Below are 27812 nucleotides of genomic sequence, written 5' to 3' on the forward strand. Positions count from 1 at the left end.
ATGACTAGCTATGGCCCCAAGCTGAAAAAATGTCCCACATACCATTTTTATGCAAATTACTGCTGCAAATTTTATGCAAAATTATGCAAATTTTATGCAAATTTTTGATGAGGAGTAGAGTTGAGGGGTCTTTGAGGGCTTCATCGAGGTGCTCTCGGTTGCAAGACTGGGTCATTCTGAGAAGCACAGCAGGGTCAGAGATCATGATGTTCTCCTCCTCAGTGAATCTCTCCATCAACAGCCTCTCCATTGCCTCACACACTGTTTTGAGGCAAAAGAGGGACTTTGCGTAGGCCTTTCCACTGAGAACACCTTTGAGAGATCCACTTGTTACTAGTTGTGCCTCAAAGAGAATCTCTGCATATCCAGAACCACGCATCTTGTGTCCAGTGAGCATCCCGATGTAGTTCATGGATGTGTGGAAGGGTCCAATCGTTACTACATGACTAGCAAATTCATTTGGCCAGCGCCAGATGATGGGAAGGGCTTTCATGCAGACACCCAGATCAAATGTATTCAGGACCCATCTCTGACCCACCTCAGCAGTTGCTGCCTCGGAACGCTTCAGTAGCTCACGAACAACTGCGTTGTCTGTGATCGGTCTGTGCCTGGTGCCTGCATGGCATGGCAATGGCCTGCAGCCTGTGCCTGGGCTAGGGGGTTTCACCTCTGCAACTGGTTCTCCCCCACCCAGCAAATCAACAGTCGACTACTGCACGCCTATCCACCAACCGATCACAGACAACGCAGTTGTTCGTGAGCTACTGAAGCGTTCCGAGGCAGCAACTGCTGAGGTGGGTCAGAGATGGGTCCTGAATACATTTGATCTGGGTGTCTGCATGAAAGCCCTTCCCATCATCTGGCGCTGGCCAAATGAATTTGCTAGTCATGTAGTAACGATTGGACCCTTCCACACATCCATGAACTACATCGGGATGCTCACTGGACACAAGATGCGTGGTTCTGGATATGCAGAGATTCTCTTTGAGGCACAACTAGTAACAAGTGGATCTCTCAAAGGTGTTCTCAGTGGAAAGGCCTACGCAAAGTCCCTCTTTTGCCTCAAAACAGTGTGTGAGGCAATGGAGAGGCTGTTGATGGAGAGATTCACTGAGGAGGAGAACATCATGATCTCTGACCCTGCTGTGCTTCTCAGAATGACCCAGTCTTGCAACCGAGAGCACCTCCATGAAGCCCTCAAAGACCCCTCAACTCTACTCCTCATCAAAAATTTGCATAAAATTTGCATAATTTTGCATAAAATTTGCAGCAGTAATTTGCATAAAAATGGTATGTGGGACATTTTTTCAGCTTGGGGCCATAGCTAGTCATTTTCTACACATTTTTTCCAATCTAGAAACACTGATTAGAAGTATATCTCCGGGGGGTGCAGGGGGACCTAGTCTTCCTACTAGACTAGTCAGGAGGAAAGGACACTGAGTCCAGGAGCAGCAGGGTACGACTGGGTATGGTGGGTACAGAGAGGGATGGGTTTGGGACACAAGATTTAGAGGCAAACACAGAGTTGAGGCATTCAGCTTTTCATCAAGGCATTCATCAAGACGGTCGGGTCTTGATGCACTTCGTCATCATTCATACAAGGAAGACACGGAACAGTTTTACTTTTACTTTTCCCTTGATGAGGAATATAATTTTCCTCCATTGCATTGTGGGGGCAAGTCTCGGACAAGGGCTGGGGATCTACATTCTCATGCGCGAGCAGTTCGTACCGGTTGCTGGTAGTAGTTTGGTCGGACAGAGGCATTTCCGAAGTGTCTGACTCGAGAACTACCACCTTTTCTTTACGAGGTGTAAATGAATTTTGAGGTGTTTTCCTCTTCCTTAATGAAGAAACAAGTGTAAACCCATCCCAGATGTTCGGATTATCAGCGGTCGTTGAATTTGTTACGATGTCAACTGAGACAGTAGTTGGGGTAGTTTGTTCATCAGTGTTGAGAGGTAGCGGGGGATCTAAGACAGTAGTTGGGGTAGTTTGTTCATCAGTGTTGAGAGGTAGCGGGGGATGTGAGACAGTAGTTGGGGTAGTTTATCCGTCAGTTGGGAGGTAGAGGGGGATCTAAGACAGTAGTTGGGGTAGTTTGTCCGTCAGTGTTGAGAAGTAGCAGGGGGTCTGGGACAGTAGTTGGGGTAGTTTATCCGTCAGTGTTGAGAGGTAGAGGGGGATGTGACAGTAGTTGGGGTAGTTTGTCCGTCAGTGTTGAGAGGTGGAGGGGGATCTGAGACAGTAGTTGGGGTAGTTTATCCATCAGTGTTGAGAGGTAGCGGGGGATCTGAGACAGTAGTTGGGGTAGTTTGTTCATCAGTGTTGAGGTAGAGGGGGATCTGAGACAGTAGTTGGGGTAGTTTGTCCATCAGTGTTGAGAGGTAGCAGGGGATCTGAGACAGTAGTGGGGTAGTTTGTCCGTCAGTGTTGAGAGGTAGCGGGGGATCTGAGACAGTAGTTGGGGTAGTTTATCCGTCAGTGTTGAGAGGTAGTGGGGGATCTGAGACAGTAGTTGGGGTAGTTTGTCCGTCAGTGTTGAGAGGTAGCGGGGGATCTGAGACAGTAGTGGGGTAGTTTGTCCGTCAGTGTTGAGAGGTAGAGGGGGATCTGAGACAGTAGTGGGGTAGTTTGTCCGTCAGTGTTGAGAGGTAGCGGGGGATCTGAGACAGTAGTGGGGTAGTTTGTCCGTCAGTGTTGAGAGGTAGAGAGGGATCTGAGACAGTAGTTGGGGTAGTTTGTTCATCAGTGTTGAGAGGTCGAGGGGGATCTGAGACAGTAGTTGGGGTAGTTTGTCCGTCAGTGTTGAGAGGTAGCAGGGGGTCTGGGACAGTAGTTGGGGTAGTTTGTCCGTTAGTGTTGAGAGGCAGCGGGGGGTCTGGGACAGTAGTTGGGGTAGTTTGTTCCTCAGTGTTGAGAGGTAGAGGGGGATCTAAGACAATAGTTGGGGTAGTTTGTCCGTCAGTGTTGAGAGGTAGCGGGGGGTCTGGGACAGTAGTTGGGGTAGTTTGTTCCTCAGTGTTGAGAGGTAGAGGGGGATCTAAGACAGTAGTTGGGGTAGTTTGTCCGTCAGTGTTGAGAAGTAGCAGGGGGTCTGGGACAGTAGTTGGGGTAGTTTGTCCATCAGTGTTGAGAGGTCGAGGGGGATCTAAGACAGTAGTTGGGGTAGTTTGTCCATCAGTGTTGAGAGGTCGAGGGGGATCTGAGACAGTAGTTGGGGTCGTTTGTTCGTCCGTGTTGAGAGGTAGAGGGGGCACAGTATTGTCCGGAGAGCCTGTCTGCTCGTTCACAGAGGGTGCAATTTGGGGACAGAAGCGTTTTAAATGTCCGAACTTTCCACAAGTGAAGCATTTTAATGTCTCGGTTGACGCATATATTTCGTACCGGTAGTCGTGATCTTTTATTCGGAATTTAAATACCACGTTTAATACTTTATCCACGTTGGATGTGGGAAGTACAATGTATGCTGCCGTCGGAAAGACATGACGTGCTTCGCCTGTTCACTCCGACAGCCCAGCGGCGCCATCTTGATCTGGGACACGACGGTGCCATAGCGCGATAGTTCCGCTAACAGAGACTCATTCTTTAGAAATGGCGGGACGTTAGATAGGAGTATTTTAACAGCTGGGGTATCGAGTGGGGAAACCAGAACGGTCCATTTTCCGTGGACAGACCAGCCGCGACAACCTCATGTACCAGGGTTTCCTCAGCTACAAAAACCACGATACCGGTACGTTTATTCATTCGTGACGCTGCACGGATTTTTTCCATACCAATGTAAATATTACCAATAGCAATAACAATGTGTTCCACACTAACCTCATCGGTGTAAAGTTCTGATGTAGAATAGATCACGAGGCGATGTCAAGAGAACAATCATTTATTGCAGCACCCGGAATCATGTCGATGTGCAACGGCCCCGTACACACACGACACACCACCTGGCCCCCGACCCGGAACCCGGAACTCCACTCCAAAATGCGAGCAAGCATTTCCGGTTCCGCACAACTGATGCAATGCCATTACATCTCCCTTTCCCACAACAAGAAAAGTAATAAAGTAAAACAGCAAACCCTTGTAATACCATTACATGTCTGCACTGTCATTATATCATTACAACACTACACCAGTAACCCAGAGCAGTTAACACGAGATAACCAAAGTGTATAAATGCAAACATCGGATAAGCAAAGTGTTTTATAGATCAAGACGCCATGGCGCTATCACAGCTCGGCCAGACCTCGTGTGGACAGGTGTCAGGTTCTGTGACGGAGGCAACCTGTGACTAAAACTGGCAGAACGCTGGGGAGATTGATGAACCATGTCATGCTCTGGTAGCACAAGTGACGTCACAGTCATGATTCACAGGTTCATCACCAGACCTTGCAGATGGTTCACTGTTCCCACTCACTGCGGCTTCAGAACTCTTGTTTTGGCTCGAAGATTGATGGGGCACCGCATCACACGCCGGGAGCTCCTGAATGTGAATTTGGTTGCGTCCGAGTGTTTGACCATTTGGTGATGCGAGCAAATATGACCGTGGCTCTTCACACATGGAGAGAACCATGGCCGGCTCCCAACAATGGGTGTTGTGTTTCTGAGGAGAGAACCTTGGCCGGCTCCCAACAATGGATGTTGTGGTTCTGAACGCGAACTCGCTGTCCAGGGTATAGGCACGACATTTCGTGTGTCCGAGCATGCCTATCATGGTAGAGCTTTTGTAAGTAGCAGCGCCTCTCCAGCTCCTCATGGATGAGGTTGTCATCGTCGTGCACGTTGGTGATTCTGGTTGGTACCAGCGATTTTATTTTTCTGCCCATTAGCAGTTGAGCAGGACTTGCCAAGCTGTAGCTCACCGGGGTGGACCGCCAAGCTAGCAGTGCCAGATGAAAATCATTTCCCGCACTTTTTGATTTGCGGAGGATAGATTTCACTGTCTCGACTTGGCGCTCAATGAATCCATTAGATTTTGGCTATGTTGGGGATGAAGTGACGTGGTCAAAATTCCATTTCCCAGCAAATGAACGAAATTCTGCGCTGGAGAAATGAGGACCTTCTCACTCATAAACGTATCAGGAATTCCGAACTCAAAAAAATCTGTCCCAAGGTCGCAATAATCATGCAACTGGGAGCAGACTCAGGCAGTTTGCGAACAATAGGAAATTTGGAATAATAATCTGCGATGACGAGCCACTGAGCTGCATCAAAATAGAACAGATCACATCCGACTTCGCTCCATGGTCTGAGCGGAATGTCATGTTGCTGTCGTGGTTCAGGCAGCTGAGATTTCCGGTGTTGTTGGCAGGTAGGATAGCATTCCACTAGCCGATCAATGTCCTTGTTAACGTTATACCAGTACACAGTATCCTTCGCCAGCAATTTAGTTTTCTCATGTCCAAAATTGCCTGGGTGGAGTTTCTGCAGAATGTCGTTTCTCATACTCTTAGGAATAACGATTCTCTCTCCTTTAAGAATTACACCATTTTCAATTGACAGCTCATCCTGGAAACTTCAGTATGTCCTAAGAGCCTCTGGGAGATCCTTCAGATGGTCTGGCCATCCACTGATAATGAAGTCTCGAAGTTGACTCAGGTCAGAATTACGAAGTGTTTCCTGTTGTAGCTGAGAAAACTTCTCAGAAGAGAAACGGACCAAGTCAACACGCAGGTCCAAGTCAATTGTCGTTGTATTGAGTGGACTAGGAAGGTGGGATAGGCCATCGGCAAGCTGATTGTCTGCCCCAGGGCGGTACTCCGTGGTAAAGTTATACCCTTTGAGTCTGACAAGCATTCGTTGCAATCTCGGTGGGGCAGCAATCAATGGCTTGTTAATGATCATCAACAACGGTTTATGATCGGTGAGCACAATGAAACTCCGACCATACAGGTAGGTATGGAAACGTTCAATGCCAAACACGATGGCCAATAGCTCACGTTCAATGCAAGCATAACGTTATTCAGTATATGTTAGAGTTTTGCTTGCATACGCCACTGGCTTTAGCTGGTTTCCATGGACCTGAAGCAATGCTGCACCTAGGCCTTGAAGACTGGCATCACATTGGAGGTAGACTGGCTCCTCTGGCTGATAGTAGTGGAGAAGAGATGTTTCCGACACCTCATTCTTCAGATGATCAAATACAATTTGATGGTGTGGCTCCCATAGGAATTCAGAATCCTTTTGAGAAGGTCTCTAAGAGTCGCGGATTTCACACTGAAGTCCTTGATGAAGCGCGACAAATATGTCATGAGGCCGATGAAATGTCAAAGCTCGGCTTTGTTCTCAGGTTTTGGAACAGCTCTCAGATCTTCAACCTTTTGCTGGTCAGCCTGTATTCCTTGGCTACTATAAGTGTTACCGAAGAAGGTAATGCTGGTCTTTTTGATGTAGCATTTGTTTGAATTGAAAATGAGGCCTTCACATTGTGCTCTTTTCATCAGTTCGTCGAGGTGCCGGTCATGCTCCTCCTCAGTGGCACCATAGACAGCGATGTCACCTGCTATGCCAACTGCACCTTTACAATTCTGGAGAATACGGACCATTTCCATCTGGAAAATATCCTGGCTTACACACAGTCCAAATGGCAACTGTTGGAAACAATACCGGCCCATTGGGGTCTGAAATGTAGAAGTTGTTGGTTATCTTCATCGATTCTTACAGACCAATAACCTGACTTGGCATCAAGTTTGGAGAAGTTGCGGATATGGGATTTGCATCCATCCATATCCGCTTGTAAATATTCCCCTATTTCCTCAATACTTCCCAACTCTCCCCAATCCCCCATTCCCTAGTCCCATTTTCTGTAAACAACACTCTGTAGACCCGACCTCCCCCTATTTCCCCCATTAAATGTCGCACCCAGGTTCACCGCATCTCATGTAAGACAACTATAGGACATCTTGCTAGTTATTCTTAGTCTATGTCAGTTACGGATTCGTTTCCATTAATTCTGACCCTTCGTTGCACCAGAATGTGATTGTATGGCACCGTTAGGAAGTTTAGGACCTCCCAATACCTCCCCGCAGCTCTTCCTCACAGTTCAACAACAACAACAACAACAACGAGCGCAGGGAGTGCGCGTCCTCACTCCGGCTTGGTAGGAGTGGTGGGAGGGCACCAGGCCTTCCCAACGAGCCGCCATCGGACATGTGCTCGACGGGGTTACCAAACAGGGGCTCCCTGTCGGCTCCTCGTCAAGGGCGGAGCCCGGTAACCCCCGCACCCAATGGAAGCGGCGGACCGGCCCCAGTGGGGCGGAACCAACCAGCCGAGGGCGTGTCACTCCCCGCTGAGCATGCGCAGTGAGAGGGAGGTGACGTCAGATGCGCGCTGAGCTTGGAGCAAGCAAGACCACCTCCGAGCGCTGTGAGACCTCCCTGCATCTTTTGAACCGTGCTTTATCCTGTTCCCGAGCCAAGGTGCACCTTGTGCCATCGACCGACCTGCCCATTCCCGCCATCAATCCCCGTGTGAGTCTACCTTGTCCGTTGGTCCATGGTCTGTCCGGGAATAGATAAGATTGTATTTAAGTGCCCATCTCTTCTGTGTCTTTACCTCACTCTGCCTTGTAATCTACCCCCTTTTCTCCACCACTGTAATTATACCCTCCTCCGGAGGTCTTGAGAACTGTACCCCTTGCGTCCTTTCATCTATCCCAGTCGTCGTGTCCTTTCTATCATTGATTCAGCATAGCGCGATTTGGCCAACGTCTGGGTGAATCAGGTGTTAGTCGAGGAATAACTGTTCGGTCACGGAGCCTCCGCTCGGCAAATATAACATCTTAAACCGCGGTCCGTAACAATATCCTGGCTTACACACAGTCCAAATGGCAACCGTTGGAAACAATACCGGCCCATTGGGGTCTGAAATGTAGAAGTTGTTGGTTATCTTCATCGATTCTTACAGACCAATAACCTGACTTGGCATCAAGTTTGGAGAAGTATTTTGCTCCTGCAAATTTGTGATTGAGCTCTTCCATTGTTGGTATTTTGTGATACAGGCGAATCAGGGCTCGATTGAGGTGCTTTGAGTCCAAACAAATCCGAATATTTCCATCTTTTTTGGTTACATATGTGAGAGAGCTGACCCACTCAGTCGGTTCCTTGATACGCAATATGACTCCCTGTAGAACCATCTCATCAAGTTCTGATTGAATTTTGTCCCTGAGAGCAATAGGGGTTCTGGGTGGTGGGACAATTGGGTCCACAACAAGCTTGTGCATTGTATGAAATTCACCGATGCGGTCAAATTGTTGTGGGAATGCATCCAGAAGATCCTTCACACTGTTGTAAACCAGTGGTTGGTTACTGTTCACTGAACAATGCAACGTAACAACGTATGGATTCTCACACGATGGAGACATCCACAACAAAAAAACGTGTGCTGTCCGTCCACGATAATCCCTTGAAACTGCAGGCCACGTCTACAGTGCCAAAACACTTGATGTGGGTTCCATTGTACGCAGTTAAGACACTCTCTGCTGTCTGAAGAGAGCCAATGTACGGTTCATAATTCGAATTCAGCATTTCAGGAAACGTGTCGAAAAGTGCGAATGGGCAACGTGTTTTCTTGTGCACCTGTGTCCACCTTCAGCTTAAGATAATGAATACCCGGCCTGTTGCATAGACTGACATGAAGTGTTGTGTAATCCTCATTATGTTGACCAGGTGTATCAATCGAATTAAAAGTCAATGAATCAAACTGTGATGCAAGGTCATTGGGGTTATCGGAGTTGTGCCGACGCCTGTGTTGCTGTTCCATTATACGAAAACTGTTGTACTAACCACTGGTTTACCACAGTGTGAAGTATCTTATGGATGCATACTGTTACCCGTATGATACCCACAACAATTTGACCGCATCGGTGAATTTCATACAATGCACAAGCTTGTTGTGGACCCAAATATCCCACCGCTGCCACCATGTAAAGTTCTGATGTAGAATCGATCACGTGGCGATGTCAAGAGAACAATCATTTATTGCAGCACCCGGAATCATGTTGATGTGCAAGGACCCCGTACACACACCACCTCCCCCCGACCCGGAACTCCACATTCATACTCAAAACGCGAGCAAGCACTTCCGGTTCCACACAACTAATGTAATAGCCGGCGAAGCCGGTGTTGTCAATAAACGAGTACGTATTATGTTGAAAACCTGATTATGCCTTGGCTCGAGAATCCGAAGCGCAGTGGACGCAGCCATCTTGCGGAGGCGGAAGTATGCATAACAAATTTAAAACGTTCATTAGGAGTTTCTTTCACCCGTCGTCGTTTGATTCACAATCTTATGCACCTCCAATGTATTAATAAAATAATTTAAGACCAACATCGGCCCGCACGGGCCTGGTTATCTTCAACAAAACGCGTCACCAAACACCGGACCCAATGAGAGTCGAGCATTTGCAAAAATATTTCTAAAATGAAAGCGCTCAATGGTGGGCGCCATCGACCGGATGCGGAAGTTTGCATAAAACAATTGCGAAAAAGTTCAATAGGAGTTTGTTTCACCCGTCGTTCTTTGATTCACAATCTAATGAAACCTCTCATTAGTAATTAAAATACGTTAAGACCAACCTCGTTATCTTCAACGAAAATCGTCATCAAACACCAGAACCAATGAGATTCGAGCATTTGCAAAAATATTATTACGCGTTTCGGAGGGTGAAAACGGCGTCAAATATTCTAACATTGACGAAGAATTATTTTTTAGAAATCTCGTGGCCGTATGGGATAGTTTTTCACGGCCAGAAATATGGTATAAGCGGTTTACATATTTAGTTTAGAAATACGGATAGTTTTTCACGGCCGGAAATATCCGAAGTTGAGACGGAATTCACCGAATTAATCACTGCAAGCTAACGTCTTCTGGTGGAGGAAGCTGCCGTGCCCGGAGAGTCAGAGAACCAGCCCTGGCACCTGACAGCGACTGAAGTTAGAAGACTACACACTTACTGTGAAAACGTATGTTAAGCCCAGTTAAAAATAGGCCTTAAGCTAGCACATCGTATAGTTACTTCCTTAAGCTTCTTGTGACATTTATTGTATGCAGGTATTGCCATTGGGGAGGACTGTCTGCTCTTCTCTTTTACCAAGTCTTACCAGGTATGGTACCTACTACACCTACCTACTACCAACTACCTACCTACCTACTACCAACTACCTACCTACCTACTACCAACTACCTAACCTACTGATGCCATGGTGATGGGTAAAATAGTGGCAAGAGGTTTTGGCTCCGCCGGCTCATTGCGGCTTTGCAGTCGGTACTAGTACCATTACAATCGGGAGGAACACACACGACGCCATGCTTCCATGTGAGAGCTTCGAAAGCCACATACAGGGAACGTGGTGACATTTTACTAATTCAAATTACCCGGACTAAGCCGAGTTGGGGCCGGGGGAAAAGGGAGGGGTTGGGTACGGCTTTCTGTAAAAAGCAGGGGGAAAAAAACCGGGAAAAAATGCCATTAGGCATGTACCAGCACGAGAAAACGAACACGGTAAAACACACCTCTCAATAAGGAAAAGGGCGACAAACCACAGAAACTCGCCAGCGTGCCGATAGAATACCCCTCACCCCTTGATTTTACCAAAAGGCGTGGGCCATGTCGGTTGGTGGAGCAGACGTCGTAATGACATCATAGACGTAATGACGTAACGGACACAAAACTGCCGCTTCTTTAATATGTAGATCATGATATAATTGAACTTCCAGTACGTTTGCAGTCACTACGAAGGGATTAGTGTTATGATTAGATTTACTATAATATTAACGTTACGTTATCATTATTTCGAAAATGATATTACTTTCAAAAAATCGAGGTGAATTGCTTACTCCCTCGGCTATTAATATTAGTGTCGAACACCGCTTATCATTGATCATGAACCATACACCGCTTCAATACATTAACCTTCCATTCACGACATTGGGATGAAAGTATTATGGTTATATTTCCTATATTATTATTATTATTACGAGAACGATACAACTGAAACGATACACTACTGTATTAAGACGGAGGGGAGGGCTGGGCTTAATTTGTCCGAAGCAATCTGAAGCTGAGGCATATTATCTGTCCGAACTCCGAAGCAGGCCTATAGTTATACATACCTTATTGTTGGAAGAGACGTAACGCCGATGCTTTCGATATTTCATGGTCATTTTAACAATCGTTTTTTCTGTTTGTTTCACATTGAATGAAAAACTTCGGGCTTTTCGGCGCGAGATCGTTTCTCAGCGGCTTCCTCGGCCTGGTCTCTCCAGGCTCCCCCCCCCCCGGTCAGTATTTTGTGAATATAAGTTCTTTCTTTCATAGTATTTGCTTGTTTCTTTGATTTTCTTTTCTCCCCCTACCTTTCACGAACATCTTACCCTTTGTCCAACGTTATAAAAACAAAACAAACAAATAAACAAACAAAAAAAGAAAATTCTTTATTAATTCTTTCTCTCCTCCCGGACACGTGCTTGTTCGCTTTCCTCCTCGCCTCGACTTGTGCCCCGCCCCCTATATCTCGTTTTTTCTTCCACCTCTGCTCCTTCTTTCTCAAATCCACGTCCTCACTTAGGGACTTTTCCCAGATTATTTTTCATGGTTTTGTTTAAATATTATTTAAATATGTTTAAACCGCAGCCGTGATGCTGACGCTGCCCTCCCTCCCTCACCCCCCATCGCCCCTCCCCCCCCCCCCCCCCCCCCCCCAGAATTTCCATGTTCTAAACGTTTCCCGGTGTGTACCCTGGATTAGAATAGGTACACCGTATCCCTGCGTATCGTAAAAGACGACTAAGAGGGTTGGTGTCAGGAAGGGCATCCGGCCATAAAAACATTGCCTCAAAAAGAGAACCATGACAATTACAACTACATATGGGCAGGGTACAGCCCGAAGTGGAGATCGGTTTCTGAGGTTTGGGACATGGAATGTAGGGACAATGACAGGGAGATCAGGAGAAGTGGTGGAAGTATTGGTCAGAAGAAGAGTGGACATATGTTGTGTGCAAGAGACGAGATGGAAGGGAAGTGGTGTGAGAATGGTGAAGGGTAGGAAGGGACAGAAATACAAGTTTGTGTGGCAAGGGTGCCCGGAGGGCGTGAATGGTGTTGGTGTCCTGTTTTCTGAGGAGTTTGTAGACAGTGTGGTGAGTGTGACTAGAGTGAGTGAAAGGTTGATGATGGTGAAAATGATGAATGGAAAGCTCTTGGTGAACGTCATCTCGGGATATGCTCCGCAGGTTGGTCGGAGCGATGAAGAGAAGGACAAGTTCTGGTGTGCGATAGAGAAGCTGATGGAAAACGTGAAAGATGAGGAAGTTGTTGTGGTAGGAGGAGACCTAAATGGACATGTGGGAAGGAGTATGGATGGTTTTGAGGGAGTTCATGGGGGTTATGGATATGGTGTGAGAAATGGAGAAGGTGAAAGGATTTTGGAGTTTGTTGATGGAGCTGATTTGTTGATTTGTAATACTCAGTTCCAGAAAGAGGATAATAAGCTTGTTACATACACGTCAGGTGGGTCGACGACAACCATTGACTACCTGATGGTGCGTAGGCGAGATAGGGGGCACCTCCGGGACACAAAGGTGATCCCGGGGGAGAGGGCTGTTTCACAGCACCACTTGGTTGTCTGCGACATAAGGGTGAAACGTGTGAGGAGAGCTCGGCGGGTGAAGTACCAACCGAGAATGAAGGTGTGGAGGTTGAAAGAGTTGACAGTAAGGGAGGCATTAAAAGAGAGGCTGAGTAGGGTAGAGGATGATGTGGTTGAGCTTGAAAGTGGTTGGATGTCAATGAAAGCTAGTCTGTTGGGAGCCGTTGGTGAGGTATGTGGATGGACAAAAGGACCACCGAGGCACTCGGAAAAATGGTGGTGGGATGATGAAGTTGGAAAGAGGATTGACGAGAAGAGGAAGAAGTTCAAGGGGTGGCAGAAGGCGAAGGGTACGGGAGCAGAAACAGCAGAGCATGAAAGTTATAAGGCAGCCAAGAAGGCTGCAAAGAAAGAGGTAGCAAAGGCGCAGGAGGCATGTAGGAAAATGTTCGGAGAACGCTTGGATTCGGAAGAGGGTCAGAGAGCGGTATTCAGGATTGCAAAGCAGATAGCGAAAGAGAGGTGTGATGTGATGGGGGTGAGTTGCTTGAAGGATGAAGTGGGACAAATCGTTGTGGACCCAGATGGAATTAAAGGAAGATGGAAAAGATATATGGAAATGCTGTTGAATACAGAGAATGAATGGGATGGCAACATAGAGAGTAACCCAGTTTTAGGACCGGCAGAGAAGATAACTGTGAAGGAAGTTGAGAAAGCGATAAAAGCAATGAAGAGTAGAAAAGCGGGAGGGCCGACGGGAGTTGTGGGGGATATGTTGAAGGCAGCAGGAAGTTGGGGTGTGAAGAGAATGAGAGAGATCTGTAATCTGGTGGTGAAAGAAGGCCGCATTCCAGTGGCTTGGGAACTGAGTACCCTCGTCCCTCTATACAAGGGGAAAGGTGACCCTCTGGAGTGTGGCTCGTACCAAGCGATAAAGTTATTGGAGCATGGAATGAAGGTATTGGGAAGGGTGTTGGAGAGGAGGATAAGGAAGAAAGTGAAGATCGACGAAATGCAGTTTGGATTTATGCCAGGAAGAGGAACGACAGATGCACTTTTCATTGTGAGGCAGTTGCAGGAGAAGTACATGGAGAAGAGGAAGAAGATGTTTCTTGGGTTTGTTGATCTGGAGAAAGCATTCGATAGGGTTCCACGCAAAGTATTGACATGGGCATTGAGGAAGTTAGGAGTGGAGGAATGGTTGATCAGAGTAGTGATGACAATGTACAAAAGAGCACGCACAGTTGTAAGGACGAAGGACGAGAACAGTGGTGAGTTTGAGGTGAAGGTGGGAGTGCATCAGGGGTCGGTACTAAGTCCACTACTATTTGTAGCTGTGATGGAGGTGCTGGCTCAGAACGTAAAGGAGGGTTTACTGTGGGAGTTGTTGTATGCAGATGATCTGGTGTTGCTTGCAGAAAGTATGGATGGACTGAAGGAAAAGATGAACAAGTGGAAGGAATGTATGGAGACAAAAGGTCTGAAGGTGAATATCGGAAAGACAAAGGTGATGGCAAGTTGTAAAGCATGTGGTGAGGTGGAAAGAACTGGGAATTGGCCATGTGCTGTGTGTAGGAAGGGTGTCGGAGTGAACTCCATTCAATGTACAATGTGCGCTGAGTGGGTTCATCAAAAATGTAGTGGTCTGAGAGGGTCATTAACCAGTGTGGCAGCTACATTCAAATGTAAGGTGTGCACAGAGGGAGCTGCAGATGGAGGAAATGTTGAGTTGAATCTTGGAGACGGTGTGAAGCTGGAAGGTGTGAAAACATTTTGCTACCTCGGAGACATGCTGAATGGAGAAGGTGGATCAAACTCGGCAACGGTTGCTGGAGTGAGATGTGCATGGAAGAAGTTTTGGGAACTGAGTGGCGTGCTGATGAGGAGGGGAGTGTCGTTGAAGCTGAAGGGAAAGGTGTATGCTGCATGTGTGAGAAGTGTTATGATTTATGGGAGCGAGACATGGGTAATGAACGTAGAGCAGCAACGAAGGTTGGAAAGGGTGGAAATGCGAATGGTTCGATGGATGTGCGGAGTATCGTTGAGAGAGAGGAAGACAAATGATGAATTGCGAAAGATGATGGGAATAGAGCCTGTCATTGATGCTGTGAAGAGGAACAGGTTGAGATGGTTTGGTCATGTGTTGAGGAAGGATGAAAGTGACTGGTTGAGAAGAGTGATGGAAATGAATGTAGAAGGAAGTAGAGGACGGGGAAGACCGAGAAAGACTTGGCTAAAGATGGTGGAAGAAGAAATGCGGGCAAGGGGGTTAACAAGGAGAGATGCAGAAAATAGAGCAAAATGGAGAAGATTGTCATGGGGACCGCAAGGCTAACCCCCGCTCTCGCAGGGAAAATGGCCTTTAAAATGCATGTTTGTGTTGTTGTTGTACTGAATGAAAAACGTCAAGGTAGAGCATGGCGATTGTGATATATGACAGGTTCGACGATATGTTCGGCCTGAACGCCATATAAATCAAAATGGCGGAGGGTGGAGAGTCAGCAGCCGCACCGCCGTAATGACATCAGACGTAATCACATCACCCTGTCATGTGACCAGATTCTCAGCTCTGATTGGTATACGTTTGAGGGGACATACATACATACATACATACATACATACATACATACAAACATACATACATACATACATACATACATATACATACATACAGATGGACAAACTGTTCTGGATGGCTCTGCCCAATGGGCTACGCCGTAAAAATGGGAAAGAAAAGGTGAAAACGACGAAAAAAAGGGAGAGAAAGTGCGAAAGTCAGAGCAGCTCGTACCTCACCACACATGCACAGCCGCCATTTTGCCACACCAAAACACACCGACAGGCAGCAGGGGGAGAGAGACAGAGACCGAGACCGAGTGAGCGACCAAGAGAGATGATACAGGAACAAGCGGGAAAGGGCCGGTCCATGGGAACCGATTGGCTCTCACTGTGACTGCACTGCCCTGATGATTCCGGGCAGCGGGGAAGAATGGGGAAGGCTTGGCCCCAGACTTGCATTGGGGGGGGGGGGGGATACAACCACCGTGACGAGGCGTCCCCAATAGTTGTTCATAGAGGGTTGTATTACATGCCTCGCCACTTGATATTAATTCCGTTAAGAATGGTTTTCCTAAGATTGTTCAAATTCAGGTATGGTTGGATGGTAGCTTCAAAATTCTCTGGATTTTTGAATTTCATCACAATGTTTGCTCTTACTGTTCACCTGATACTGAGATCTCAGTTCACTACTTTGTCATCAGCTGCATCACTCGATCACATGATGTGCTATTTCAATCTTTCTGAGAATATAAATTATTTCTCTGTATTTGTTGACCTCTAGAGTTCGACATAATGGTGCAGAGGTACACCTACCTTTGAGAAGTCTCGTGTGGGTTCTATCAAAGTTTTAGATTGTTTTTTCACAGGCAGACCTTTGCATCACAAAGTGCACCAGCTCTCGGACAGATGTCAAGCCGGGTTTCAACTCTGCTGCCATGTTGGTCGATGTTGAAGATGCCACGCAATCTATTGTAAAGATTGGCCTAGTTTTCGCTGCCGCCCTGGCTAATTTGCAAAAAAACTACCATGGGAAGGCAAAAGCAAACCACCCAGTGTAATCCTTGCCATACTGTGGGACTGCTTTTGTAGCATCAAACCTGTCTACAGGCAGAGCATCAAACGAGAGCTGACATCCAGGGTATATCTGAAAACTCTCATGTGCCTACATGATATAATAGACCTTTAATCTCTGCTTTTGCAAAAACTCCGAAAGTGGTTCATAAATCCTCGAGGTTCATCTGCCTGAGAGGACTCTATGTTTGGCAAATTTGAGAAGGCAAAAAAACAAGGAAACATTGTAGATATGGTACTAATATCTTACTGTGTGTTGTTTCAGACTGAGTCTCCATTGCTCATCAAACCATACCTGCCTGACCTCACCATATCTGAGATACACTCTGTGATGTCCAGCGGCTTTGCCACTATTGCTGGCAGTGTGCTCGGGGCATACATCTCACTTGGGGTGCGAGGTCTCACCTGCATACACAACTCACTTCTGGTTAACTCTGCTATGAGGCACCTCATTATATGTAAACATTCAATTAAGTCAAATCCTTTCCTTCTCAACTCAAAGAACGAATTTTTTCTCTTTGAAACTATTGACATTTTAATCATTCAATTGCTCATTGTTTCTGTTCACTCAATTTTATTGTTTAAATCAACTCATTTTTCTGTGCACTCATTTCTGTGCTCACCTTTTATGTTATTGTCAAATGAAATTGGGATTGTGTATTATCGGGGCTGTATTTATGTTATGACGTTGTGTCCATGTATGACGTCAAATATCACGTTGTAGGAATGTGTGGACATTATGAATTGTAAGCTCTCATTTTGGGAATGTGTGGGGCATTGTGAATTATCCCAAAAAGGGTGTAAAATCAAATATAAAGAACTACAATTATGTAAGGCTCACTTTGCTGCGCCCGGATGGGTTTGAGGGTTGCGGAGTAGCGGCTGAAACCTAAATCCTATCCAGGTTCCTCCTGATGACTCCATATTTACTCCTTACTTCTTCTCGGTCCTTCTGTTGACTCCAATCCAGAAACTGGTTTTCTGTTTTATTCCAATTACAAGCAACGCCAAGGAATCCATCAATGCCGTTGATGTCAAGTCTTCCCTGTTTTCAAACAACCTGACCTCTGACCATCTTTTTGGATTATGTCGAAGTCGGCCAATGCTTCACATGCTACTGCTCCCCTCCCATTGATGGTTGATGGTCATAATTCTCAAACAAGACCTCAGAAGCGTCTCCCTGGACATACCGTCCGCATTCGGTTATCCTGCTCCGCTTGTCAAGCTCATTGCCTGTGCCATACAAGGCCACCTTCATTCCTGGATTTCTGAATTCTTCCAATCATGCAATCAACATGTTGCTATCAATGGATCCCTCTCCACTCCCTTTCCAGTGGAGAGTCCCCAAGACAGTGTCTTAGACCCAGTCTTGGTCCATATAAAACACACACACATACACATATGTACAGCTCACATTATGGGGGAATGTGTGGACATGTGAATTGTAATCCCATGTTAGGAGAATGTGCTCATATTTTGAGTTGTAAGCTCAGATTACAGAAATGTAACCAATGGGTATATAACATAGGACTGTCATTTGTAATATAACATACTAGCAGACGTACCCGGCATTGCCGGGCGAGGGAGGGGAGGGGAGGGGGAAGGGGAGGGGAGGAGAACGGGGGGAAGGGTGGGGAGGGGAACGGGGGGGAGAGGACGAGAGGGGGGGAGGGGAGAAGAGGGGGGGAGGGGAGAAGAGGGGGGGAGGGGAGAAGAGGGGGGAGGGGAGGGGGAGGAGGAGGGGGGAGGGGGACGGGGAGTGGGAGGGGGAGGGGGGGGGATTATTCTCATTCATAATGTTACATATAGTACCCTCAGATGAAAGGAAACTTTCTTGCATGTTGAGCAACACTGACCCTCTGCCCCCCCCCCCCCCCCCGACCCCCGCTCCCCAATCCCAATCCCAACCATCACCACCACGTTCTCTTTATGTTCATTCAGATTCCAGCAGCACACCTTCTCACCGCATCTGTCATGTCGGCACCAGCTGCTCTTGCAATTTCCAAAACCTTTTGGCCAGAAACTGCAAAGTCGAAACACACCATGCTAAGTACCATAAAACTTGAAAAAGGGTAAGTGAACAAATGCTTTATGAGTAGAGATTAAAACACAACGAGGATGTGTGTTTGCGTTAAACTTCCATCGTTGTCACTTACAGCAAGGAAAACAACTTGGTGGAAGCCGCTTCTCAAGGTGCCTCGGCAGCCGTGCCCCTGGTGGCGAGCATCGCAGCCAACCTCATCGCTTTCCTCGCAGTCCTTGCCTTCGTCAATGCCACTCTCTCATGGCTGGGCAGTATGTTTAACTACCCACAATTCAGTTTCGAGGTACTTTGTAGAACTTTCAAACACATCATTCAAATTCAAGTTACAGCCTGTAATTGCATTCTACTGTCCATTGCAACTACAATTACACACTGCATTGCCGTTACATTTACTATTGTGTGAAAGACCAACAATTGTTTTATTGTCACGACCTTTTATGGAATTCTAGAGGTTGTGGATTCAAATTCAGCTGAAGGCAGTAAGTACTCGTAGTATTGAGGAATTCTGACAATTGTAATGCTATTATGTGATGGTCTATAAAACCCAGCTTGCTTGCAAACTGCCCTCAGGAAGAGGATAATCTGCCTGCCCCACCTCTTCTGGTCTGCATGTTGCACCAGTTCACAGTGTTTAAAAGTACTAGAAGCACCGGCTTCCTATGGGAGCAGCCAGGGCCTCATGTTGTTATCTTTATTATGATTATTTATAGTTAATACCATAGCAGGGTCTCCACCTTATTAGTAATCTTGTTCCAAGCATGCAACATGTTCTTCTGACACATCCCTTTATTTGGGTGATGCATAGCCAACAGACCGCTGCCTCGATGTTGCCCATTTTTCTCATGCTGATTGTCCTCCTGTTAGTTCATCCCAATCTATATCACCTAGCTCTCTCCTCATACCCTTAAAGTTTCTACATCTACATCACCCTCAAGGTATCTACATACCCTCCTCATACCCTTAAAGTTTCTACATCTACAGCACCCTCAAGGTTTCTACATACCCTCCTCATACCCTTAAAGTTTCTACATCTACAGCACCCTCAAGGTTTCTACATACCCTCCTCATACCCTTAAAGTTTCTACATCTACAGCACCCTCAAGGTTTCTACATACCCTCCTCATACCCTTAAAGTTTCTACATCTACAGCACCCTCAAGGTATCCACATACCCTCCTCATACCCTTAAAGTTTCTACATCTACAGCACCCTCAAGGTTTCTACATACCCTCCTCATACCCTTAAAGTTTCTACATCTACAGCACCCTCAAGGTTTCTACATACCCTCCTCATACCCTTAAAGTTTCTACATCTACATCACCCTCAAGGTATCCACATACCCTCCTCATACCCTTAAAGTTTCTACATCTACATCACCCTCAAGGTTTCTACATACGGTACCCTCCTCATACCCTTAAAGTTTCTACATCTACATCACCCTCAAGGTATCCACATACCCTCCTCATACCCTTAAAGTTTCTACATCTACATCACCCTCAAGGTTTCTACATACGGTACCCTCCTCATACCCTTAAAGTTTCTACATCTACAGCACCCTCAAGGTTTCTACATACCCTCCTCATACCCTTAAAGTTTCTACATCTACAGCACCCTCAAGGTATCCACATACCCTCCTCATACCCTTAAAGTTTCTACATCTACAGCACCCTCAAGGTTTCTACATACCCTCCTCATACCCTTAAAGTTTCTACATCTACAGCACCCTCAAGGTTTCTACATACCCTCCTCATACCCTTAAAGTTTCTACATCTACATCACCCTCAAGGTATCCACATACCCTCCTCATACCCTTAAAGTTTCTACATCTACATCACCCTCAAGGTTTCTACATACGGTACCCTCCTCATACCCTTAAAGTTTCTACATCTACATCACCCTCAAGGTATCCACATACCCTCCTCATACCCTTAAAGTTTCTACATCTACAGCACCCTCAAGGTTTCTACATACCCTCCTCATACCCTTAAAGTTTCTACATCTACATCACCTAGCTCAATCTCCTCCTACCCTGAAATCTAATAAACTTACTCTACTGTCCAGAACTCTAACTCTAAGCAGAATTCTTGCACACATTATGTTATGGTCACTTGATCTTAAATGCTCCCCTACCTCCACCTCCTCCACCATATTAGGATCATGACTTAAAAGGAGGTCTATCACTGCACTCTCCCGAATGGGCCTATCTACAAACTGGGTTAAAAATAAATCCTGGACTAGATCTAGAAAATTCTCATCTGCTCTGCTCTTTCCCCGTTCCTGGACCCAATCTATCCCAAGCAAGTTAAAGTCCCCCATAAATCAATCCCCTATCATAATTGCTTTACCACATGCCCTTCTGAATTCTTCATGTACTCCTCCTTCCTCCTCTTCCCTCACATCAGGAGCCCTATAAAATCCAGTATCTTACTGTTTTTGCAATCTCTAATCTCTACCTGCACAGAATCCTCTACATTAATTCCCTCCTTAACTACTTAAAGTGAGCCCGAACAAATCGGAATTTCAAAAACAAAGGAAAAAAACTAAGTTAGGCTTAATCGACTCAGTTTTCATGCCCTTTCCAATGGTGTAACTCTCATCGCCCATTAATTTCCATCCAATTAACCAACCAAAGTTGGATTCATAGAAAAAAAAACCTGAGGTAAAACTTCAAAGAGAGAAATCTTTGACCCCCCCCCCCCCCTTTCTCTCCTTGTCTTTTTCTCTCAAAAAAAACAAAAACAAACTGAGATTCGAAGGATTTAGATGTATCTCTCGCGGCCATTACGAGGTTTTTATCATACTCCCCTCACCTGCCCATCCATACGTGGAGCTCAAAGTTTTGATCACTGGATTTGAAAACCTTCCAAATCGATTTATATTTTTCTGGTTGAAAAAAACATCTGAAAACACCGAAAATTGAGAGATCTCGCAGAGCTGCTCATTTTAACCTACTCGGGTGACTTGGCGAGCTCCGCACGCCTCACCACACGTCGTTTCAGAGGGATAGGCATCTTTGACCATTTCAGTGTCTTTTGGGTCTTTAGGGTCTTCAGGGTCTCTGTGGTATTTTGGGTCTCCGGTGCCTTCGTGGGCTTTTGGGTCTTAGGGGTCTTTTGGTTCCTCTGGGTCTTCAAGGGTATTTGGGGGTCTTCAGGGTGTTTTGGGTCTTCAAGGTATTTTGGGTCTTCAGGGTCTTCGGCGTCTTTTGGGTCTTTAAGAGTATTTTGGGTCTTCAGGGGTCTTGGTGGTCTTAAGGGTCTTGGGGGACTTAAAGGGTCGTCAAAGGTCTGAGGGGTCTCAGCAGTCGAAACGTAATTAAGAGGGTGTTAATTGTATTTGAAGAAGAAGAAGACGTTTTGAATCGCATATAAACATACATACAAACAAACAGACAAACATACATAACCATATACGTTTGCTCTATTATAATAAAGATATAAGCATATATCCTACTCAACGCAAATTCAATACTCAATCTTTTACTCAGATTGCCATTCCTCCTCCTATTTTCTCCTTCCTATCACACTGATACACATTTTAGCCTTCTAGTCCTGTCTTCCAGTCACCCTCCTCATTAAACCATGTCTCGCTTACTGCAAATATATCGTGCACCTCACCTCACGTGCATCTCACACTTCCAGCTCTATGTCTTCCATCGTATTATTTAAATTCCTGCCACTGGTTTCAAATAGGTTTAACTTTTTCCTTTCAGAAATATTATTTTCTTGCCTGGCCTTACCAATTACAATGACATCATCAGTTCCTTCTTCAATAGCTTCCCACCCTCCTCTAACCTAAAAAGAAGTCTGAATTCCTTCAATTCCCACTGCAATCCTTGCTGCTCCCTTTCTATTTCGCAAACTAGCAACGGTACCCGCCCTACAGGCGGGCCTTCAATTGGGAAGCCCAAATGAAAAGGCAAAATATCAGAAATTGAAGGCTTTTTCTTAATTTTAAACGATTCATATAAACATCCGTTAAATCATATCACACACAAATCATCAAAATCTAAACAGTGCATGGTGCCCATTTTGAAAAAAGCTTGAATTCTGCAAAACGGAAGTGGCCGCTACACGTCTTTCTCAGTCGCACATTTACGTGTGAAGAGTGCGCGCCGAATCTGTAACACGGAAGCGGCCGCTACACCTGTTTCTCAGTCGCTTTGCACACGCTGCCGTGTTACTTCGGAGCCGCACGTGTATATTTCGGAAGATTTCGTCAGGAGACCACTCTCTACTCTCTCCTGGTACATATAATTTCAACAAAAGCCACATCACTGTTCATATCGGTAAATATTATTCCATCATGTTTGGAAAAACTGGAAAATTGGAAAACTTGGAAAATTGGGGAAAAATTGGAATAACAATATCGCCTATTTTACTCCAAGGGGTCCCAGGAATACCCACCCAAAATATCATTGCGATCAGTTCAGCCGTTTTAGCAGTACCTTCGAACGGACGGACGGACATTTGGTGAATTATAGTAAGATGGCCATCATTCTGGAACCGCTCTCTTTGCCCCCAAAATTACTGCTTCTTAAATGCAGAAGCTTCCTCACTGCACCATTCTTCCAGCTGTAGGTTGACATTTATCACTCTGAAGCTCTGCTCATACATTTAATTACTTTTCCTAATTTTGGAAGAATACCAGAAAACATTACTGCCCTCACTATCCCCTCACCAATGCCTACACTAGCTATCCCCTCACCAATGCCTCGACCATTTTTTCTGTATCTCACAAACTGCCGCTTAAGCTGGATGTAACTTTTTAACTATGAAATATACATGTAACTTTTTAACTATGAAATATACATGTAACTTTTTCTTTGTTAACCACAATTTTCCGACAATTTTACATACCAATTGTTTATGTATTATTGTTCTTATTCCCGTACAGGTTATCTGCTCATACGTCCTCATGCCTTTTGCTTTCATGATGGGAGTGAACTACAACGACTCGTTTTTGGTGGGTGAGCTCCTTGGCATGAAGACGTTTTTCAACGAATTCGTGGCCTACCAACGGTTGTCTGAATACATTCACAATCGGGAAGCAGGTGGACCATTGTTTGTGGATGGTGAAAGACAGTACATGTCGGTAAGTCATTGAACATGGAGCAGTTTTTTACGTTCACGCTTTTACGTTTGGAATCCCATGGGCCAATCCAAGCTGGAATTTTAGCTTGTCCTCAGGGTCACAAGTTATGGACAATACTATAATCCCTGGGTGTATTTGCAATATGGTCATGAATTAGATGATATTGGTTGCCGCTTGAACAAAGGAAGTGTTGGAAATTGAAAAAGCGTTAAAGTGTGAATGAGTTCGAGAAGGTGAGGAAGGGGGTAGCGGGAATATTGGTAGAGGATAGTTTAAAGTAAATTATTTTGCAAGTTATACTTGTAAGCGAAACAGCTTGTGATTAATGAACTGCTTGTGTAAGTGCAACTAGACTGGGTGCTGGAATGGTTTCAGCGAGCGTCTGCTCTGAGTCTGGGTGCTTGGTGGTTCAATCCTGGCTGGGTCATACCAAAGTCTTTAAAAATGGTACTTGCTGCTTCCTTGCTTGGATAGAGCACGGACAAACAACCATAAGTTGGTAAATAATAGCGCAAGCATTTATGGGCCCAAAGGCCTCCTCCTGCGTCAAAGTTCCTTGGAAGGTACCGGTAACTCTTATTATAACTTGCCTGGACCTCTGTTTGAGGGTTTTTCTGCCTTAGATTTTCTCTTGTTTTAAAATTAATTCTCATGAGATTTATCAAGGCCTGTACCCCATGCCACGTTATTATATACTATTCTGACTTCTATTATTTCCAAAGTCTTTGAATGTCTTCTCAATTCCCATTTCCTCAAGCATCTTGAATCTCAGTCTTCTATCTGACAATCATTGTGGCTTTCGCAAGGCAAGATCTACCAGTGATATCCTTTCTTACATTACGAATGTCTGGGCCTCTTCTCTGAGAGACTTTGGGGAATCCTTTGTTGTAGGCCTTGATATCTCCAAAGCCTTTGATAGAGTTTGGCAACGGGGTCTCATATCCAAGCTTCCCTCTTTCGGCTTTCCTCCTTCACCTTGCTCTCTCATGTAAAGCTTTCTCTCTGACCGCTCTATCTCCGTAACTGTTGATGGTTCAACATCTTCCTCCTTCCCTATCAACAGCGGTGTCCCTCAGGATTCTGTCCCGTCTCCTACACTCTTCCTTCTTTATATCAATGACCTTCTTTCTTCTACAAATAACCAAATGCACTCGAATGCTGATGACTCGACATTACATTCCTCCATGTTTTTCCCATCTGACCCATCTTTCCTCACTCGATCTGCATCTCGTTTGATCACAGCCAAATCTTTAAAAGCGGATTTGGACAGGATATCTCAGTGGGGCAAATGTAATCAGGTTACGTTTAATGTTTCTAAAACTCGATTTCTTCCCATCGCTCTCTCTAAAACTCTTCTGAACTCTCCAATCTCCTTTAAAAACTCCACAATTACACCATGTGATATAATAAACCTACTAGGTATTACCCTAACATCAAATTTATCCTGGAATCCACACATTACACAAATAGCTAAGTCTGCCTCGAAGAAACTGGGAGTCCTGTTCAGATGTCGAAGATTCTTCTTCTCTCAACAGTTGCTTCAACTATATAAAGGATTGATTCGTCCTTGTATAGAGTACGGCTCTCACATCTGGGGAGGTTCTAGCTCCACATTATTACTCGACAGAATTGAATCCAAAGTAATCCGACTTATAAACTCTCCCAATCTGACCTCAAAACTCGACCCGCTCGAGTTACGTCGCAAAGTTGGTTCTCTTTATCTTTTCAACAGATATTACTTCGGTTTCTGCTCCCAAGAACTTGCTGCTTGTGGACCTCCACCATTAGCGAGACCACAGAGTACTCGACAAGCCACTACATCGTATGATTATTGTGTGGCCGTTGGAAACTCAAGGTTGGGCCGTTATGATGTTTGTTTCTTCTCGTCCATTGCCAAACACTGGAACTCTTTAGCTTCCCATGTATTTACAAACACTTATGATATTCCCCTTTTCATTAAGCAGATTTTTTTTACTTCCTCAAAAACTCTTCGTCTATTCTTTCTTTCTTCACTTTTCTATCAATGCAGCTCTTTTATTTCGGCCTGGCCTCAATGAGGACTATATAGTGTGAATGGAGCTTCCAACATTAAAAAAAACAAAAAAAGGAATCTATGGAGTCCAATTAAGGCTGTAGGCCCAATCAACAACCAGTGAATGGTCTACATAAAATGCCTTTTACAATTTGTTTGGTCTTGGACTTGGTCTGGATGGTTTAGGATCTGGTGTTTTGCAAGCAAGGGAGTTGCATCATGTTGTTTGCCATTATTCATAAGGAATGTTATTAAGCTGGCTGTCCCATCTGCAAGGAAGTTGACGTTAAATCCATGGTGCCATTTGAACGACAAGGCCGTTGAGTGCCTCAAAACCTGAGCAAGTTCCTCAACCACACCCAACCGATCGAATTGCCATAATGGCGACTGCCTTCATGGGACGACGAACATTGCGGTCGGGGAGCAAAAGCAGTGTGTTCGGACAAAAGTTGTTGTAGTTATAATAAATTGGAGCTGTAATTGGAGTAGTGACCAGTAATAATTGGCATTTGAAGCATGGATTGAATAATCCAGGTCTACTCTCAAAACATGATGTTGTTGCTTTAACATCCATTGTTTTATGTTTCATTTATTATTTAATAAAAGTTTGTTTAAAGTTGTTGTGTGAAATGAAACATCCTGGTGTTCTGTTCATGCAGGTACGATCAGAGGCGATAGCGACGTATGCTCTTTGTGGATTTGCTAATTTCGGATCCCTTGGGATAATGATTGGAGGATTAGGTAAGTACGTTATGGTCTTCCAAAGGATTTTCGTAACCTTATTTTGCTTGTTCGGGCTTGTGATCAATAAAAATGCAAAAAAATGAAAACTACTTTCTTATAAATAAAAGTTATTTCTGTATGTTTGTCTGTTTGTCTCTGTCTGTCTGTGAACCACCAATCACGCTCAAACTACGAGGCCAATTGCCACCAAACTTGACACATTCACCAAACTTGACCTCCTACATATGAGACTTGGGTTTCTTTTTATGACCATGGCTAATTATGATATTGCTAAATTAAATTCAAAATCAGATTCAGGCAGTTTGTGGGTGTGGCCTCGACAACACCCGTTCCCGCCCCTCCCAACGGCAAACTCGAGTCTCCCACCCTCTCCACCTCGCACCTCTGAGCCCAAAACCGTGAGAGTTGAGTGAGAACCATGCTATCCCGGCGAGATCCCTCCCTTCTGCAATGAGCTCTTTCCTTCCTTCCTTTCTTCCTTCTTTCCTTTCTTCTTTCCTTTCTTCTTTCCTTCCTTTCTTCTTTCCTTCCTTCCTTACGTATAAATGCTGCTTCACAAGCTTTGGAGGTGGCGTGAGGCTCTTTTTGGATCGTTTTATGAAGGGTCGTCTGGGTGTGCTGGATGCCCTGGTGGGTGTTTCGGTCCAGGTGACATCATCCCTCTCGGACGGGGTGGTGGTCATGGGGTGCCGTTTCTGCCCTGCTTCAGAATTGTGGGACTCATGTGAATATTCTGTTGCTTGGCTGAAATGTGTATATCGATGGGGTTTGTTACGAAGAAATGTGTTTTTTTGTGAGTGACATCATCATGGTTTATCTTCTTCCGAAGCTTTAAACGTACCTTGACAGCAAGTGTATTGTCCTGCTCCTCCTCCCTCCACCCCCAAAGGCTCTCTTGCCCCCCATCCCCAAGGTTCTCCTGCCAACTTTCAGATTTTCCCCCTGCCGATTATCCTGCCCCCAGCCCTCCGGCTCACCTGGACCTTCTCAGCCCCCTGAGCTCGCCAGCTCTCCTGGTCATTCTCAGCCCCCTGAGCTCGCCAGCTCTCCTGGTCATTCTCAGCTCCCTGAGCTCGCCAGCTCTCCTGGTCATTCTCAGCTCCATGAGCTCTCCCACCCCTGGCCCGCCAGCTCTCGTGGTCATTCTCAGCCCCCTGAGCTCGCCAGCTCTCCTGGTCATTCTCAGCCCCCTGAGCTCGCCAGCTCTCCTGGTCATTCTCAGCTCCCTGAGCTCTCCCACCCCTGGCCCGCCAGCTCTCCTGATCATTCTCAGCCCCCTGAGCTCGCCAGCTCTCCTGGTCATTCTCAGCCCCCTGAGTTCGCCAGCTCTCCTGGTCATTCTCAGTTCCCTGAGCTCTCCCGCCCCTGGCCTGCCAGCTCTCCTGGTCATTCTCAGCTCCCTGAGCTCTCCCACCCCTGGCCCGCCAGCTCTCCTGGTCATTCTCAGCTCCCTGAGCTCTCCTGCCCCTGGCCTGCCAGCTCTCCTGGTCATTCACAGCTCCCTGAGCTCTCCCGCCCCTGGCCCGCCAACTCTCCTGGTCATTCTCAGACCCCTGAGCTGTCCTGCCCTTGCCCCTCTCATTCTCCTGCCACCCCTCCAGCCTCGCCGTCCCTCTTGCCCCACCGTGGCAGGTCACCTGTTCCCCTTCTCAGTTTTTTTTCATGCCCCCCCCCCCAACTCCCA

At 45.9% G+C, this 27812-nt stretch overlaps 1 protein-coding gene across 1 annotated transcript in view; it reads left to right on the forward strand.

Annotated features, from left to right (window-relative positions):
- The window catches only part of SLC28A3 (solute carrier family 28 member 3), a 106760-nt gene that overhangs the window by 63385 nt on the left and 15563 nt on the right, over window positions 1-27812 (forward strand). The window contains exons 12-16 of the mRNA XM_068107642.2: window positions 16481-16606; window positions 18157-18287; window positions 18374-18542; window positions 23155-23352; window positions 26044-26125. Coding sequence (XP_067963743.2) covers window positions 16481-16606; window positions 18157-18287; window positions 18374-18542; window positions 23155-23352; window positions 26044-26125 — 706 coding nt within the window. The remainder of the gene's footprint in view (window positions 1-16480; window positions 16607-18156; window positions 18288-18373; window positions 18543-23154; window positions 23353-26043; window positions 26126-27812) is intronic.

The sequence above is a fragment of the Myxine glutinosa genome, chromosome 2, assembly GCF_964187855.1.
Source record: "Myxine glutinosa chromosome 2, kmMyxGlut1.1, whole genome shotgun sequence".
In the NCBI taxonomy this organism is placed as follows: domain Eukaryota; kingdom Metazoa; phylum Chordata; class Myxini; order Myxiniformes; family Myxinidae; genus Myxine; species Myxine glutinosa.